This window comes from Atractosteus spatula, chromosome 15, assembly GCF_055471065.1.
Source record: "Atractosteus spatula isolate fAtrSpa1 chromosome 15, fAtrSpa1.hap1, whole genome shotgun sequence".
Taxonomy (NCBI): Eukaryota; Metazoa; Chordata; class Actinopteri; order Semionotiformes; family Lepisosteidae; genus Atractosteus; species Atractosteus spatula.
In genome coordinates, this window is record NC_142720.1 from 14,210,089 (window position 1) to 14,227,721 (window position 17,633).

Sequence of the window (17,633 nt, forward strand, 5' to 3'; positions counted from 1 at the left end):
CCTTGGAATCTTCCAGTATTAATCTTATCATTGAAATAGTGATGCTGTGTTTGTGTTACTTTAAATGGAGGGGGGGGGGCATATGGAAACATATAGAGTAGAATCGTCGATTCCACAAACAAAGGGATCATTTTTTATTTCTAGCCTTATTTTGTATAAAATCAAAAACATTACACTCCAAATCTGCTCAGGCCTCCGACCTATTCGACAGCAAGTCTTTATTTACCGTTTTATAATTAACTTTAGCAATATTAGTGATATTTATAGACTTTATGTTCGCTTTCATCTTTAAACTTGGAGTAATTTTCAGCAAGATATCTAATTAAGGAGCTCCACGGGCAGATGATATATGCATCTCTTTACACCATCTTCTTCCCCAGCGAAGTCGTGTTGGTTACGCGTACGTCTTACAAAACGACCCCGAGACGAGCGTGCGCGTTCACGAGGTCTCTACCGTTTCTACTTCCTGGTGCAACTCTGGCCAGTCAGCATTTAAGTGTCATTAGCGAAGATGTTGTGTATAGCTTCGGACAGTGTGTGAAGAGTTGCTTTGTGTTTGGATGAAGTGGGTATATAATTGTTTTTGTGAGATAAAATGAATTATTCTGGGTCGGACAGTGAAACAGATGACAATGAGCATCCTCTGTTGCATGGAAACAAGCCTTTTCTTAAAGTTGAGAAAGGTATGAAGTTTTTGTGTTTTGCAAGTTTTAACTTGTGTTTTTCTATTTTGACGTGCACATTGTTTATGGTGTTCATATACACTAAGTAAAATGTGTAGATGTTCGTTGCTTAATAAAGTAGGTATTAAGGCGTGTTGCATTAATTTTTGATTTGCTTCCTCGTTTAAGTCTATACAATATTTTAATATTTTTGTGTGTTGCATTGTAAACGCGGTATTGTACAAATAGTTACACAATTGATAATGTATTACAACGTTTATTACCTGAACAATATTAACGTTTTAAGTAAGAAGGTGCATGTAATAAGAATTGTTGGGTTTCTTTTGAAGAGACGTAAAATAAGGATATGATCTTGTATCGCATGCCTATTGTTTGTAACATCCCTTTTCGTCTGAACCCAAACAGCTGACTGGTTCAACTTGTTTCACAGAAAATAGCAACTCTTCTCTGCACGTCTATACATTTATATAAAATTCGATCCACAGGCGAAACGTAGTGTTTATTTTCTTTACCTCTCCGCATGGAATGAAGCTTTTCCAATTCCTGGATAAATTTATATTTTCATAACATGCTTTAGTCTTGAAAACAATCAAGGAACTGTTTACAGTGTTTAGATGTAAATATTTGTATTAGGTTCGCAAATAGAAAACCAATAACTTCCAAAACGGTATAAACTATTGCTTTTGTTGTGTGCTTACCAAAAACTTTTCTTTTTGCATTTCATAGTTTGACAATTCTATGAACTGCACAATGTTTCCTTATAATGTCATACAATATCTGGTAAACACGTATTCACCGCAATGTAACGTTACGATTAAAAATGACAAATTTAAGCATTGTGTGTCGGGAAATGAGGACTTTTTTAAATTGCTAATTTATTAAAGGCAGACATTAATGTTAAATGGGTATTTTTTTAATGCCATACTTATAAAAAAGCCATTACTTGTCAAATTTTAAAAGCTATGGTAATATCACTGGATACTAGAAGGTGTATTCAGATCATCCTATACTACATTTTCATTATAATCTAGCTATAGTGAAAGTTGCCACCATAGATAAATAATAAGTGTTTATTTTCTTGTTTATACTGCGTGGAAGGAACTATTATTTCCAAATCAGCAGATCTCCGATTTAGAGCTGGACTGTTCTTGTGTGATAAAATGTTAACGCAACCTGCAGCTAGTTCATTCAAAAACCACAGCACTATTGGCTAATATGAGCCAGCAGCCATATCACTCTGCAACTCGCAACTGGCAAACCACTGAAGCTAAGAAGGTGTGAGCCTGGTCAGTACCTGGATGGGAGACCTCCTGAGAAAAACTAAGGTTGCTGCTGGAAGTGGTATTAGTGGGGCAAGAAGGGGGTGCTCACCCTGCGGTCTATGTGGTTCCTAATGCCCCAGTATAGTGATGGGGACACTATACTGTAAATAGGCGCCGTCCTTCGGATGAGACGTAAAACTGAGGTCCTGACTCTCTGTGGTCATTAAAAATCCCAGGGCGCTTCTCGAAAAGGGTAGGGGTGTAACCCCGGTGTCCTGGCCAAATTTCCCATTGGCCCTTACCAATCATGGCCTCCTAATAATCCCCATCTATGAATTGGCTTCATTACTACTTCTCCCCGCTGATAGCTGATGTGTGGTGAGCACGCTGGCGCACTATGGCTGCCGTCGCATCATCCAGGTGGATGCTGCACAGTTTCCGTGCATTTTCTTTTCTCTTTCAGCGCCGCTATGCTGCTCGTCACGCTGTAGCCTTGCCGTCCTGTCCAGCTATGCGTTCTTTGTGGCGTACGCACTGCGCGTCAACCTGAGTGTGGCCATGGTGGACATGCTGGACAACACCACGGTCAGCAATTCCAGCTCCCAAGCGTGTCAAGGACATGCTGGGTCCAGTCCCCCTCCACACAACAAGACGGTTGGTAGCCATTACAGTCCCTTCTGCATGTGCCCGGTTAAGCAGGGAGATGAAACAAGACGGAAAACAGTTTAGGACAGAGCTCTTAGGTAAAACAAAAGGAAAATCCTTACTATGACTGCACAGAGATTATTTTTTTCTGTGGTTTGATTTGGTTTGCACTTCTTGCTACAGCTCTTCGCTTTAGGTAAATTTCTTTTTTGCCATTTGCCGACAGAACATACTATTTTTAATAATTTGGTCTTTCATTCTTTCTTTCAGGGTGGCTTACCATGTTTGTATTTAATCTCTCTAGCATTTTCATAATTTGGCAAACTATTATAATGTAAAGAAGGCTCCACAGCCGAAACGTTTTCTTTCTTCTTTTTTTCAGCATGGAATAAACCTATTACTTGTTCTATTATAATGTAAAAGCCAGCTTGGCATAGGGTTCACTCAGAAAAGTTCAATGATCGTACAAATGTGTATTCCAATAAAAAGATGCAACAGTAGATTGTTCCATTAAAAGTGCTTCACAAATTAACCATGTTAATATAAGTAATTGATGCTCTTCTGTATGATATTATCCTCTCCTTCTGCTAGCTGTTGTTCATTTGTAACATTTGAAGCTTATTTTAATAATACCAATGTTTTTCTGTTTTGTGACAGGCAAATGTGTACAACTGGGACTCGGATACCCAGGGCTGGATCCTCAGCTCCTTCTTCTATGGATACATTTTCACCCAAATTCCCGGGGGATACCTTGCCAGAAAATACGGAGCCAAGTGGTTCCTTGGGATTGGCATTCTGGGAACAGCTATACTTACACTGCTTACACCTCTTGCTGCAAATCTGGGGGCTGGATACCTCATTGCAGTTCGAGTTCTAGAGGGTATTGGTGAGGTATGCTTATTTTTTTGAAAACTTTGTTGCAAAACTCTGTTGCTGAAAGTAAGCTAGTAGGTTGGTATGTGGCTCTCTATGGTGAGAAAACAGAATAGTTAGGACAAGTGCAGTGTATCAATGGGTTTGAAGTTTCTTGCACACTGAACATGCAAGGATGTCTTTGAATATGTAGATTACTTAGAACTGTGCTCCCTTTTTTTCTGATAATGAACGACTTTGTTGTGCACACTAGGGAGTAACGTTTCCTGCTATGCATGCCATGTGGTCATCATGGGCTCCTCCTCTGGAGAGAAGCAGACTCCTCACTATATCATACACGGGTAAGGCAGGTTCTTCACCTTGCGGTCCATGTGGGTCCTAATGCCCCAGTATAGTGATGGGGACACTGTACTGTAAAAAGGCGCCGTCCTTTGGATGAGACGTAAAACCGAGGTCCTGACTCTCTGTGGTCATTAAAAATCCCAGGGTGTTTCTCGAAAAGAGTAGGGGTGTAACCCCGGTGTCCTGGCCAAATTTCCCAGTGGCCCTTACCAATCATGGTCTCCTAATAATCCCCATCTATGAATTGGCTTCATTACTCTCTTCTCCTCCCCACTAATAGCTGATGTGTGGTGAGCGTTCTGGCGCACTATGGCTGCCGTCGCATCATCCAGGTGGGGCTGCACACTGGTGGTGGTGCAGTGGATTCCCATTACCTGTAAAGTGCTTTGTTTCCAGAGTGTCCAGAAAAGCACTATATAAGTGTAAGCAATTATTATTAATTGTAAATGCATTTAAAAGTCTCTGATGTCTCTAAGTATAATTAAATACTTAAGCTGTAACATCTACAGATATTTTAATATGAATGTTTCACTTAATAAACTTTCAGTATAATGCTAGGCCTATGCATAGTTTTTATTTTTAGCTTAATTTGTCATCTTTTCATTTGAATAAACTTGTTTTTACAGGTGCGCAGCTGGGTACAGTAGTGTCACTTCCTCTTTCTGGGTTAATTTGCTTTTATATGGACTGGACGTATGTCTTTTATATATTTGGTAAGTCTGCCATGACATTAGACCTTCCAGAGATTGCATGTCATTGTATGGGAAATTCTTGAGGAATACATTTATTTCCTAAGTGATGTAATATGTCATTTTGCCTGTACTTGAAACATCTTGTTTTGTCTCCCTGGTGTTTGCAGGAGCAGTTGGGGTGCTGTGGTTTATATTGTGGACATTGTTAGTTAGCAACACACCTGAAACACACAGAAGAATATCTGAGAAAGAGAAGGCATACATAATGTTATCTTTAAAAAATGAGGTAATGAAATGAATTGCTTATGAAAACTGTACATGATGAGAGGCCTATTGTTAATGAGTTATGTAAGAACCTAAAAAAAGATGATGATGATGATGATGATGAGTACAGGTAACTCCATCCTTCTCAGTATATCTATTACAGTGTCAAGCACAGACTTGAACATCCCCAGAATCTCCAGCTCTACTACATGTCCTGATAATCCAGTCCAACCAGTTTCTATTTGTCTCCACATTCTAATTATTGAATTAACTAGAAATAAATATTGCGGTCTGCTTTATATATTTGCATTATAAGTATAAAGACCTCATTCAGATCTCCCTTCATGTGTCATCCATTACTGTGTGCAATACTCCAAAGTCTTATGTATTGTACAGTTTCTATGTAACGTCTCTTTACTTGTATTCCTCCCTTGGCTGTTCAACCATACATTCTGGTTTTCTTTTTCATCGATTCTTTGCATTGTCTCAATCCCTAGAGTGGTGATTCACCAGCAGCTTCTAGGTTCTTCTAACAATTAATACTTTTTTATTGTGCACCTCCTACAGTTTGTCTTGTTTTTTTTCTTACCTATATGCAACATTTTTTGTAGACAATTCTAGTTCTCAATTCTTGTGTCCATTTGTTTTGTTGTTTCTTCTTCTACAAAAAAAGACTTGTTAAACAAAATGTCCTACTATAGATCCCAGGTTGGCTAATATGTTCCTGGTCAGATATGGTTATAGGTTGCCCTAATGGTCTCCAACATTTTACATGTTTCATATGTCAAGGTTACTGGCCTGTGCTTACCTGGTTCCATATATTCACTTTTTTCATGTTATATTAGTTTTCTTCCAGTCTCACTGATATTGTCAAGAATCCTTAGGTTTGTATCCAGTGACTCAAATTACTATACAAGGTGTAATTTCTTTAACATTTGCAGTACCATAATCTGGAATGTTCCGTGGTTATTTACCAGTGGGCATATGTGAAACGGCTTCATTAGTAAAGACATTGGTGATGAAGTTATTAGGTATTATCTGCAACATCTTGTTGTCCACTCATTCACCCCTTCAGTTTTATACACATTAATCCCTTCTTAATACTTCCCTGCTTCGATATTGGGAAGAAAACAGGTAGCGATGCTCTTTTTCAAACTGCCTTTTGGCTATTCTATTTTCCTCTTTCAAAGCAGACCCATTTTCTCTGACTCTTTTATTAGCTTCTGAAGTGACCTCCTTGTGCAGATGTTATTACTGTTTTCTTCATTAGACCTTTCCTAATGCATCTGATTCAGGGCCTTTGATGAATTCTTAACATTGTTTTCCTAACCTTTGGGCATATTCTAAATCCGCAGCAAGATTAATCCTGTAAAACACGTTCCAGTTATTCTCTCCTATCTTTTACTAATCTTTTTACTAATTAACTGTCTAGTCAATGTTCTGAAAACTTTAATTTGGTTGAACGTAGCCTGTTTGAAATTAAATACCTTGCTGTCGTTTCTTCTTTCTACTTTTCAGCGTGGAATTAACCTTTATGTGATCCTCTGTTGTTGCCCACAGTGTTAAATTAGTATTTCCTAGCAGTTTTATTCATGAGTCATATATTATTTTGTGTTGTTTTCCCTTCTCAGCTGTCTCCCTCAACTAAACACATTCCCTGGAGGTCATTATTGACGTCTGTGCCACTGTGGGCCATTGTTGTAGCTCATTTTTCTTACAACTGGACTTTCTACACTCTGCTGACCTTACTACCCACCTACATGAAAAACGTTCTAGGATTCAACATTCAAGAGGTTAGGACTTTTTGAAACAAGCCTGGGTTTTTTTACCTTTGTCTAAAAATAACATCTGTTACCTCTATAAATTTATTGCTGTTATTTCATTAGATAATTCCAGTAGAACTAGGGCTTTTTGTTAATTATACATTGTACACTTTGAAGATTTGATTGATAAAACCTTAATGATGAAACATTTTTTATAGTGTCAGCATGTTAATTGTAAACAAATGCTTGGTTTTTATTTATAATGTATAGTACAAATATTATTAATTTATTTTTTGCTGAATGTCAATATGTAATTAACACCATTTTTTCCCATACAGAATGGATTCTTGTCTGCTTTGCCATATTTGGGCTGTTGGATATTGGCACTTCTAGGTGGTCAGCTTGCAGATTACTTGAGAGAAACATGGATGGTTTCCACTGTAAGAGTGCGCAAGTGCTTCTCATTGATCGGTTAGTTGCACAGAAATATTGTTGTTCTTGGAGAGCTCCTGTGATTTCCAAAGCCTGTCCACCCTGATAAATACAACTTGCTATCAGCATTGCTGTGTGTGATATGAAGATGCTTCAGATACTTATATAGCAGATGTTTTTACCATGAATTACTTTAGAGTTGCCAATTTTACCTTCTCACCCAATTCGGAAATGCTATTATTTGGCTTCAACCAAGCCAATTTACCGTAACTTACAATTCTCAATAAACCATTTAATATGCCTATTAATTGGCTGTTGTCATTCCCGGTGAACAGTGTGTTGGGAGTCTAGGTCACATTCAGCTAGTGACTTGATCTAGGCCTTTTTGATGTTGGTGCACTTTGTGGCTTACTTACAGTGGACTGAAGTTGATATATACTGTACAGTAGGTATTGCTTTGGGGGTTTTGAGTGACCCTTGATAAATGCATGCTAATTACAGTGAATTGATAACATATGTACATGAGAAGAATGTAGCTCAATAAACAATTATTACAGTTAATTAACAAAATGATTGAGCTTTTAAGATGGGTAACAATGTTGTGCTAATAACTGGGCATTTAAAGTGTTCCTTGGTCGGTCGAATTAAGTCATTTGCTTCTCCTAAATTTAAGGATCACTGACATGAGATCTTTATAAAGAAACCATTCACCAAGCATATTTTTTTTTCTTTAGGAATGATTGGACCAGCTGTATTTCTGGTGTGTGCAGGGTATACAGGCTGTAATTATATCCTGGCCGTGACTTTTCTGACAATCTCCTCTGCCTTGGGTGGGATCTCTGCATCAGGCTTTAGTATAAATCACCTGGATATTGCACCATCGTAAGCAAATCTTCCACACTCATTCTTCTTCAACGTGGTTTTACTAAAGAAACCTTCAGTTAACCTCTGCTGCTTTTGGTTTCTATCTGTTCATTTGCCCTAGGGTAATACTAATTTATTAAAATATTTAAAATGTATATATTTTTCCTTTCTCTTATTTAACACAGAAATATAGAAAATGTATGTGTTTTTGAAGTTGTTTATAAATTTGATTATTAATTGTACTTGTGGATGTTGACACATGATGCACATGTCCTCAAAGAAAATGAACTCCCTAAAGGTCTTAATGGTACATAAATTGAAGTATTGTACAGTGCTGAGAAAACGTTTGTGAACCCCCTAGGCTGGTCTGTATTCTTGTGTTTTTTAGTTTTAAATTATTAGTACTAGTAACTAGATATCTTTATTTAAGACTTTCATAATCTAATCTTCATGTATCGCACAAAGAAGTGATACATTTGAATTATTACATTTTCTTGGCGTTGTATATAGTCGCAATTTCCTTGTAGAAGTTTGATCTGTTTTTGTCTTATTAGTTATGCTGGGATATTACTTGGAATTACCAATACATTTGCAACTATCCCTGGAATGGTTGGACCAGTTATAGGCAGAGCCCTTACACATTCTGTAAGTCTCTTGAATTGGCATAGAAGTATTTTCTTTCTCTTTTAACAGTGTAAAAAGCCTTTACAGAACTATTTTAGTTTCATTATTTAAGATTATGTGGCAACACTCGAAATAACATTTCTACTTTCTATTCATTATTTCCAATGTTTATTTAAAGCATTCAGTAAACACATTGCAATGAAAAGTGACAGATGGAAACTGGCTAAAAGAGAAGGATTTTTTAATCTAGAAGTTATGCTTTTGCAATAATCTTTGCTTCTGTGAATGCTGATATACAGTAAGACATTGTTTTGTACTTTATTGCAGAACACTATCCCAGAATGGCAGACTGTCTTCTACATCTCTGCTGCTATCAATGTGTTTGGTGCAGTATTTTTCACCTGTTTTGGTAAAGGAGTGGTCCAGGGTTGGGCAGTTCCAGGTTTTCACTCACATGGCAGCTAAGCTCTCGGAAAATGAAGCACTTTCTACCGAAATCAGGAGACTGCGCTGACCAATGTGATATGCTTTTTTCTGTTCTGCTCAAAATCGCCAAATTATTTCATTGTTGTCCAATCTTGTTTAAACATGTTACTCAGGATTTTGTCCTTGCACCGAATTTAGTGAGACATGAGTGTTAGATTTTCAAATATTTGCTGACACAAATCAAGCCACCTTTGTGCGTCAACTAAAACTAAAGATACTGAAAGGCATGTTATTGTTTGATTTGTGTATATCTTTGACATTATTTTTATTAATTATGTATGTTTAATTCAGACTAGTTTCTTGAGGGGGCAGAAGAAGATTAATATTGCAAAGGAACAAGTAATACGTTTATTCCATGCTGAAAAAAAGAAGAAAGAAAACACAACGTTTCGACTGTGGAGCCTTCTTCAGGTGTTCTCTTTCTTCTTTTTTTCAGCATGGAATGAACGTATTACTTTTTCCTTTGCAGCCTACGCATGCTGACGCAGCGACCCACCTGAAGATTAATATTGACTGCCGGTGGCAGTTTATCATCAAGTGTGGGTTTCCTGAGCAAGATTTGTTCTTTGAAGAAAGTATTGTATATTCTAGTGAAACTGCACAATTGCCATTTCCTTGGGTTTTATACTATTTGTGTTTTATAGCAAAATCCCAAGGATTTTCTAAAACATTGTTAACGTAGTAAAGTGGGGAACTAGTGAGTTACAGTTTCCTATTTGTTAATATTTGGATTTTAAGTACTGTATTTAGAAATTTTATTCAGTGCCTTTATTCAGTGTAATATATCTGAAAGCATGATTCTTGGATATTTGGGATATTAATGCCAGTCAGATTTGATATCTGCAGACGAGATATCTTTTCACAGTCATGTGCTTGTGAAGGAAATTAGAATATGACCCATATTCCTAAATGCAAGATAGAAAGGGGACAAATGAACACTATAAAACGCATTATTTAGAAATATTAATTAGCTACAGTAGCTGTATGAAAGTAATTTGTCAGCAAAGAAGCAATGACATAACTAAAAAAGTGGTTTATTTTTCAAACCAGATGTTTGGCTTGATTTTATTGATTTTTTTTTTAATTCTACACATTGTTTCCTTTTTTATTTCCATTTCGTAAAAGTTACAACTATTATTTGTTGTGATAAGTTACTGCTTTAACAGCAACAAAAAGTCGAACTTTATGAAGTTTTGCTCTACTTTAAAAAAGCTGACATTCTAAAAAAAGAAGTGGCACAGCTTAGCCCCTTTTTTCCTAAATATTTTTAAATTATGTTTTTAGTACAGTAGGTTAAGAAATGTTATTGTAGTGAATTCTAAAAACCTTTCTGTACTTCTATTAATAAGCTTTTAGTATGTAATGGGAATGTGAAGTATATCACATTGAGACATCCTTTTTGTACAAATATTAATATTCTTAACTTTAATCACAAATAAATAAAAGCACTTTATTTGTACAGGAACATGTACAGTGCTGAATGGAGCAAGTCAGTTTAACATGATATATTAAGTTGCAAGGGAAATAAAAAAACTTTGTTACGAATATAATAATTTGTATCATTAAATACAAATTACTGGTATATTTTATTTTGTGACAAATGTTAAAACTAATGTACATGTGTGAGTATCTCTTCATCACCAGAAAAAGGATTCTTGGAATTGATCACTTTAAAATGTAAAACTCTTTCTAATTATGTACGCTTATTTTTATGTGTGGTTGAGTTGTACTATTTAATAAAAGTGTTGTGTTATCACCAAAACGTAGGGTGCTTAGCGAACTGTATGAATTTATCATAAATCATATAAATTTTATGGCACCTGCTGTGAAAACCTTTCATTCTCTACACAATATTTCATGATCTATATTGAACTTTAAAAAAAAATCGTTTCTGAACCGCATGTATAACTGAAAGTTTGTTGTCATAACGAAATCAATCAGGGCTTGTTAAACACCATGGCTATTTTTTTGCGTGCCATGAAACTAAGGAGACTAGACGAACACTAGAGACACCTAGCAAGGGGACTACTCACAAGTTACACGGTACTTTCACTAAATATATCCTCAAACCTACTCTGCATCCACCTGCTGAACATCCCCATTAGCATCCTAGCAACAGAACAGAGACAAAAATGATAGTTTTTTTTTTGTTTGTTTACCGATGATGTTTGCCCTTCTAACGACTACAGTAACGCTACTCTTAAATGTTTTCTCACCGTCCCTAAAGATGCTCTGTCCTGGCTAAGAGGGGGTATTAGAAATTTCAGTCCTGACGACAATTGCTGTACCCCCTCCCGACAGAAATATAAACGGATCAGCGGCGGCGCTCGCTCTTTTCCGCAACGAGCACGCACAAGCTGGAGGCAGGTAGGACGTTCTGGAATGATAATTGCAGCATCTTTGTTTACTGTGAAACCCTCGTCTTTTCTTTGGCGCTGGGCGGCATGCTGGGCTGGAAATGAGCCAGATGCACGGTGTATTCACGATTGCGATGCATGTGTTAAAACGTCTGGATTTCTGAGATGGTTATTAAGTTAGAAACACACATTGCGTTAATAAATAACAGCCTTTGAGCATTGAATGAGAGGAGAATATGGCGGCGATGGGGGGGAGGGGTAATCCTCAGACATCTCAATTATGGGACTGTCGCCCTTCACAGCAGTTTATAACCTTCATTTGCAGCCTCCTAATGTTTCATTGGCTTAAGCCGTTCCGTATCGTTATGGTTGATATTTGATTTCTTTGTAGTGGTTCAGAGCATCAAATTAGAATTTCACACAATTAAGGTGTTTTTTTTTAATTGCAATTGCCCGTTTTTTATTATAATAAACCGACTATGCCTAAAGACATTATATGTTGCATTTATATTTATATAAATAGGCTCGAGGGGGACAGCTACGTTTTAAAACGAGGTTGCAGATTTTAAAATAAATACCACATAGAAATACATAAATATAATCCAGACGTTTGTCAGTTGCCTATTCAGCAGGATCTGGCTGTTGGAAGCATTTGTGAAATATATAATATAAACTGATGTTTTGTTACCGATTTAAATGTTTTCTTAATTCTTAATAGAAGCGACACCCATACTCGATTATTTCCAGTTACAGGAATGAATACCCTAATTTGTTTTTTTTAATTGTGTTGGTGTAAGATGAGCATGTCTGCCTTATCCCTCTGTTGTGTAATGTGAGCATGTACAGTATACGTCTATAATGGCTGCTTTATCAAGGCACTGGAGATTTCCTACAAAATGGAGGGAACATTGACAGATGCACAGTGCTACAAAATGCTCATCCACTTTGTACACAGATAGAAATCCGTGGAGTGCGAAGTAGAAATGACGAATAATTGCCCATCTCCGGAGAAACGCAAAGCAGTCTGGGTGGAGCAGTCTGATGCAATCTTGTGCCAAGGACTTGGCTGCTGAACTTGAGTAGTAGTGCTGTTCAGAAAATGCTCAGATGCCAGAGACTGTGGTTACAAGTAAGATATTAATGCTGGCATACAGTACAATTAACATAACATCCCTTTATTAGCCCTGTACAATTTCTTGCATTAGGAATTCATCTTTTCACATACCCCAGCTTGCTCTCCATGAGACACAGACAGGGAGAGAAATTTGGGGTCAGAGCGCAGGGTCAGCCACTGTACAGCACCCCCGGAGCAGTTGGGGTTAAGGGACTTGCTAAGGGCCCCAACAGAGTAGGATTCTTCTGCCAGCTGTGGGATTTGAACCAGCAACCTTCTGGCCACAGGCGCTATACTATACATGTCCATAGTATTACACTATAGTATACATGTTCTTAGTATGCATGACACCTGTTAAAGCTGCTGTAGTTATGGTCTGTGTATAGTTGTGGGGTATTTTGTATTCAAATGTGTAACCTTATGTAAATCTTGTGTTGTAGATTCTATTGTTTAGTATCATTAAAAATTCACAATGGGAAAGGAAAAGACTCACATCAACATTGTAGTGATTGGCCATGTGGACTCTGGCAAGTCGACCACCACTGGCCATCTCATTTACAAGTGTGGTGGCATCGACAAGAGAACCATTGAGAAGTTTGAGAAGGAAGCTGCCGAGGTATGTTCACGGTTTCAGAACACCTTCCTACAGTTTTAAAAATTAGAAAGTCTGGTATGGTAGGCTCTATTCTGAACTTGCAGACCATGGGATTACTGTACTTTTCCAGACAGGTGTAGTGATATTAAGCCCAGGTAACCTTGTTCCAATAAACTAGATTATTTTTAATAGTGCCGCATGGTGTTGCTGAAGCACTTGTTACATGCCTGGTTTAAATAGCTTATCATATGCTAATTGGTTTGTAGATGGGCAAAGGCTCATTCAAGTACGCTTGGGTGTTGGACAAGCTGAAGGCTGAGCGTGAGCGGGGCATCACCATCGACATCTCCCTGTGGAAGTTTGAGACCAGCAAGTACTACGTGACCATCATTGATGCCCCCGGGCATAGGGACTTCATTAAGAACATGATCACCGGTACATCGCAGGTTTGTACAACTGTGTTATCAATAACCGCCATGACAAGTGACCAGACAACAACAGCTCAGATCACCCCTCTTTGTCGCCGCCTCGCTTTTACAGGCAGACTGCGCTGTCCTCATTGTTGCAGCGGGGGTTGGGGAGTTCGAAGCTGGTATTTCAAAGAATGGCCAGACCCGCGAGCACGCCCTGCTGGCCTACACCCTGGGTGTCAAACAGCTGATTGTTGGCATTAACAAGATGGATTCCACTGAGCCGCCATACAGCCAGAAGAGGTACGAAGAAATTGTCAAGGAAGTCAGCACTTACATCAAGAAGATAGGTTACAACCCCGACACTGTGGCTTTTGTGCCCATCTCTGGGTGGAATGGAGACAACATGCTGGAATCGAGCCCTAATGTAAGTCAGCTGGAGCTTACTTGGCTGTCTGGTGTAGCCCATCTTAGGACACATTGCTTGGAATACCCTTTGTGATTTTTGAACACCTCTTTCTTTTCACTTAAAGATGACATGGTTCAAGGGCTGGAAGATCACCCGTAAAGATGGTAATGCTTCAGGCACAACTCTTCTAGAAGCCCTGGACGCCATCCAGCCACCCACACGCCCAACTGATAAGCCCCTGCGGTTGCCTTTACAGGACGTCTACAAAATTGGAGGTGAGAACTGTTGGTTTCTGTGTAAAGCAAGGTGTCAAAAGGACAGAGTGGCAGTCCGTTCCTTAACCCACATGCTCTTCGGCCTTCCCAGGCATTGGAACTGTGCCCGTGGGGCGCGTCGAAACGGGGGTCCTGAAGCCGGGTATGGTCGTGACCTTCGCGCCGGTCAACGTCACCACTGAAGTGAAATCTGTCGAGATGCACCACGAGGCCCTGTCCGAGGCGCTCCCGGGGGACAATGTTGGCTTCAACGTGAAGAACGTGTCTGTCAAGGACATCCGCCGCGGAAACGTTGCCGGAGATAGCAAGAATGACCCCCCCATGGAAGCTGCCAACTTCACTGCACAGGTGGGGTTGTCCATAAGCGACCGGCTATTTTATCTGGAAAATAAAATTAAACACATGCACATAAATTTGCCGTTTTTGAAATTGGCAGATTACATATTACAAGCATGAACGTGTAAAATACAAAATAATGAAGCTTAAATGATTATTGAAAAAAAGACAGGTTATTGCAATTTAAATGTCATTTTGAGTATTTGCAAAATATATGCCAATCTAAAGTATATGCAGTACTTATGTAAGTCTAAATCTGGTGTCATCCTGGATTTTTTTCAGTGCAGACTCACAGATAAAATCAAGCAATCTCAATGTTGTAATATATACTGTATATGTATTTTTAGGTGATCATTTTAAACCACCCTGGTCAGATCAGTGCTGGCTATGCTCCCGTGCTTGACTGCCACACTGCTCATATTGCCTGTAAATTTGCTGAGCTGAAGGAGAAGATTGACCGTCGTTCTGGCAAGAAACTGGAAGACAACCCCAAATCCCTGAAGTCTGGCGATGCTGCAATTGTTGACATGATCCCTGGAAAGCCAATGTGTGTAGAAAGCTTCTCTGACTACCCTCCTCTGGGTGAGTACAGACATCATGACTATTTTAGAAAAAAAATTCTAAAGAACTAGTAATAAGTTTATTCCATGCTGAAAAGACAAGACGGAAAACACAACATTTCGGCCGTGGAGCCTTCTTCAGGTGTTTCGGCTCCATAGGCCGAAATGCTGTTCTCTTTACAGAATGGAATAAACCTATTACTATTACTAGTTCCTTTGCAGCCTACGCATGCTGCCGCAGCTACCCACCTGAATTATTTTTTGTAAAGACTCTTAGATAAGATCTGTTTAAAAACATTCTGGTATATCAGTATTTTCTTTCATTACACCTTTTGTTTAATTGAAATGCAACCTGGAAACATTATATTCAAGTTGGGCGATATCCTGAGCATTCAGTCTTGCTTCACTTTTCATGCTTTAGCTTTTTGGTGGACTTAAAAGTAGTCTTGGTATGACAGATGCAATTAAAAAAAGTGAGACACAGGACAATTGTAGAAATCAGGTTATAAAATCCTGCATTTCTTGCTCATGTTTTGTGTTAGTTGGTTCTTTGCACTTGGGAGTGATTGCACTTTACATTTAGACAAAGTAAACAGGTTTTATTGACTTATTTAGGTGTGTGGGGCAGACCTACTGTACGTGAAGTAAAAATAACAGCATTTGTTGACAAGATCACACTGTGTTTGAACTGTAAATAGTATGTGCTTTACTGAAATGAAAAGATGGATAACTTTACAATAGCTGTATATAAATATGAAATACTCTGGAATATAATTAAGGTCAGTTCATCTTATAGTCTTCCTTCCATGCTGGAAAGATGCAGCCTGGAAATATATTAATTCAAAATATGGTATACATGTGATTTTAATTGAATTTTAGAAGCTAGATTTGGTTTTATTTTTATAATAGTGTATTTGTTTATTATCATTCATTTCCTCCTGTGAATATTTGGACACCAGATCATTATATAAAAATTAATGTGTTTATATTTTATTGATGCCTTTATCTAAAGCAACTTGCATATGACCCCATTTCTACAGATGGGGTATTGGTATTAAAATTCACATTAAGTACCTTGTTTAGCAGTTCAACAACAAGCAGTGTCTTAGCTGGGATTTGAACCCACGCCTTTAATGTTAAGAGTCTAAGACCTGACCACTAATCCAGCAAGGCTGTCACATCACAGACGACCCGAGGAAAAACTTCAAACATGTAAAAGAGCCAAGACTTCTGGTAATGGATGATTTTTCTAAAATATTTATACAGATTCTAGTAGCTGCAAAAACTTTAAAAAATAATGTTTCTGCACTCTCCATTTTAATTTAAAAAATTGGATCCACCATATGCCCAACAGAAAAAGACTGTTAACATGATATAGAGCTTGTTACATCTTGTTCTGAGTGTAGTTACATGCCCGATTACATTGCATTTTTGTATACCGCATGGAAAGGCAGTAAAATAACAGGATGGTATGAAAGTCATCAATATTTTAGCTCAGTGTTGTTCTTCCTTGAGGGCGAAGTACCACTTGCCATCTTCCTCTCCCGCAGGGCGCTTTGCTGTCCGTGACATGAGGCAGACTGTGGCTGTGGGTGTCATCAAGGCTGTGGAGAAGAAGGCGTCTACCACTGGAAAGGTCACCAAGTCTGCCCAGAAAGCTCAGAAGGCAAAATGAATGCTGTGTTTAGCTGCCACCACAGATGCACTTCATGGAAGACTGGTCTCTGAAATCTTTATTTCAATTGGCCATTTCGGTTTAATAGTCAAAGACTGGTTAATTATTACAATGCATCGTAAAACTATCAGAAGGAAAACAAAATGTTATGTGGACCATCAGTTTCAATCTGTATTGTGGCAGTATTTTTGTTTAGTCTGTACTTTTAAGTGGGAACAGCAACATGACCAACAGATGTGTGGCAGAAATTGTTTTAATTCATTTAAACTGAATTAGGAAAATAGTGTGCTTCAGTGCACAATTTTACTTAGGTCCTCAGACTTTGTCTTGCTTTAGTGTTTGTTTGCAATTAACAGGTGTTTATCTGCAGCTGATATTAAAAGTTTGGACAGACAAGTTGAAAGCTTTTGTTCTAATGGATTTTCTTTTTCCTCAAGCGCATGCTTCCATCCTGTGCACTTTATGTTGTTTTATAAGCTATGTGGCACTTTTGCACTCCTAAACCTTGATTGGCAGATGCTCCATGCACCTTAATTTATTGTGGGCAAGGGCCTTTCAACATTACATTAAAACCGTTTAAACTTCTAAAAGAGTCCGAGTTGTTACTTGAGTTTTCTTTCTTTTCCCTTTACAGCAAAATCTCATTTAAACGGATTTAAGAAACAGACAAAATTCACAGATGAGTGTCAGGCAAGCCTCCAGACTACCTGCCCCCAACTGACTCAAGACTGCTGTTTCAGTCCAAATGCTTAAGCCTATCTTCTTGATTCACTCTCTGCATGGGTGAGGGGAGTATATCCATCATGGCTTGTTGGTGAGAAAAGAAAGCATGTTAATGGGGGTGCACATCAGAAACTAGAACTTGAATGTGGTGCATCTTTTGCAAGGGTGTGGGAAATAAAGGTGTCCAATATAAAAAGAAAAGCTCTTGAAATTTTCAGTAAAATTTAATGTAAATGTACAACTGTATCA

The 17,633-nt window shown here is 38.2% G+C and overlaps 2 protein-coding genes across 3 annotated transcripts; both read left to right on the forward strand.

The window, feature by feature from the left end:
* Positions 1-483: 483 nt before the first annotated feature.
* slc17a5 (solute carrier family 17 member 5) lies at positions 484-10,692 on the forward strand. The gene is made up of 11 exons (XM_088933554.1): positions 484-683; positions 2,409-2,599; positions 3,248-3,481; positions 3,717-3,804; positions 4,432-4,518; positions 4,665-4,783; positions 6,393-6,554; positions 6,863-6,995; positions 7,691-7,838; positions 8,375-8,465; positions 8,772-10,692. The coding sequence occupies exons 1-11, from the start codon at positions 596-598 to the stop codon at positions 8,907-8,909; spliced, it is 1,479 nt and encodes a 492-aa protein (XP_088789680.1). The 5' UTR covers positions 484-595; the 3' UTR covers positions 8,910-10,692.
* Positions 10,693-10,945: 253 nt separating this feature from the next.
* Positions 10,946-17,620, forward strand: eef1a1a (eukaryotic translation elongation factor 1 alpha 1a). 2 transcript variants are annotated; one of them, XM_088934394.1, is made up of 9 exons: positions 10,946-11,297; positions 12,842-13,017; positions 13,263-13,442; positions 13,537-13,833; positions 13,940-14,090; positions 14,182-14,438; positions 14,774-15,008; positions 16,537-16,622; positions 17,296-17,620. In XM_088934394.1, the coding sequence occupies exons 2-9, from the start codon at positions 12,874-12,876 to the stop codon at positions 17,308-17,310; spliced, it is 1,365 nt and encodes a 454-aa protein (XP_088790520.1). In that variant the 5' UTR covers positions 10,946-11,297; positions 12,842-12,873; the 3' UTR covers positions 17,311-17,620. The 2 variants fall into 2 exon arrangements, with proteins under 2 accessions (XP_088790520.1, XP_088790519.1); XM_088934393.1 differs by having other exon boundaries at positions 10,950-11,297; positions 16,537-16,706.
* The last annotated feature ends 13 nt before the right edge of the window (positions 17,621-17,633 follow it).

What these genes read in the sequence shown, in the direction of transcription:
- slc17a5 (XM_088933554.1), top strand. Translation starts at nt 596, where the DNA reads ATGAATTATTCTGGGTCGGACAGTGAAACAGATGACAATGAGCATCCT. An exon ending in TGTTATCTTTAAAAAATGAG is followed by an intron (nt 4,784 to 6,392) that starts GTAATGAAATGA and finishes TTCCCTTCTCAG; the next exon opens with CTGTCTCCCTCAACTAAACA. An exon ending in TAGGATTCAACATTCAAGAG is followed by an intron (nt 6,555 to 6,862) that starts GTTAGGACTTTT and finishes TTTCCCATACAG; the next exon opens with AATGGATTCTTGTCTGCTTT.
- eef1a1a (XM_088934393.1), top strand. Translation starts at nt 12,874, where the DNA reads ATGGGAAAGGAAAAGACTCACATCAACATTGTAGTGATTGGCCATGTG. An exon ending in TGCTGGAATCGAGCCCTAAT is followed by an intron (nt 13,834 to 13,939) that starts GTAAGTCAGCTG and finishes TTTCACTTAAAG; the next exon opens with ATGACATGGTTCAAGGGCTG. An exon ending in GGACGTCTACAAAATTGGAG is followed by an intron (nt 14,091 to 14,181) that starts GTGAGAACTGTT and finishes CGGCCTTCCCAG; the next exon opens with GCATTGGAACTGTGCCCGTG.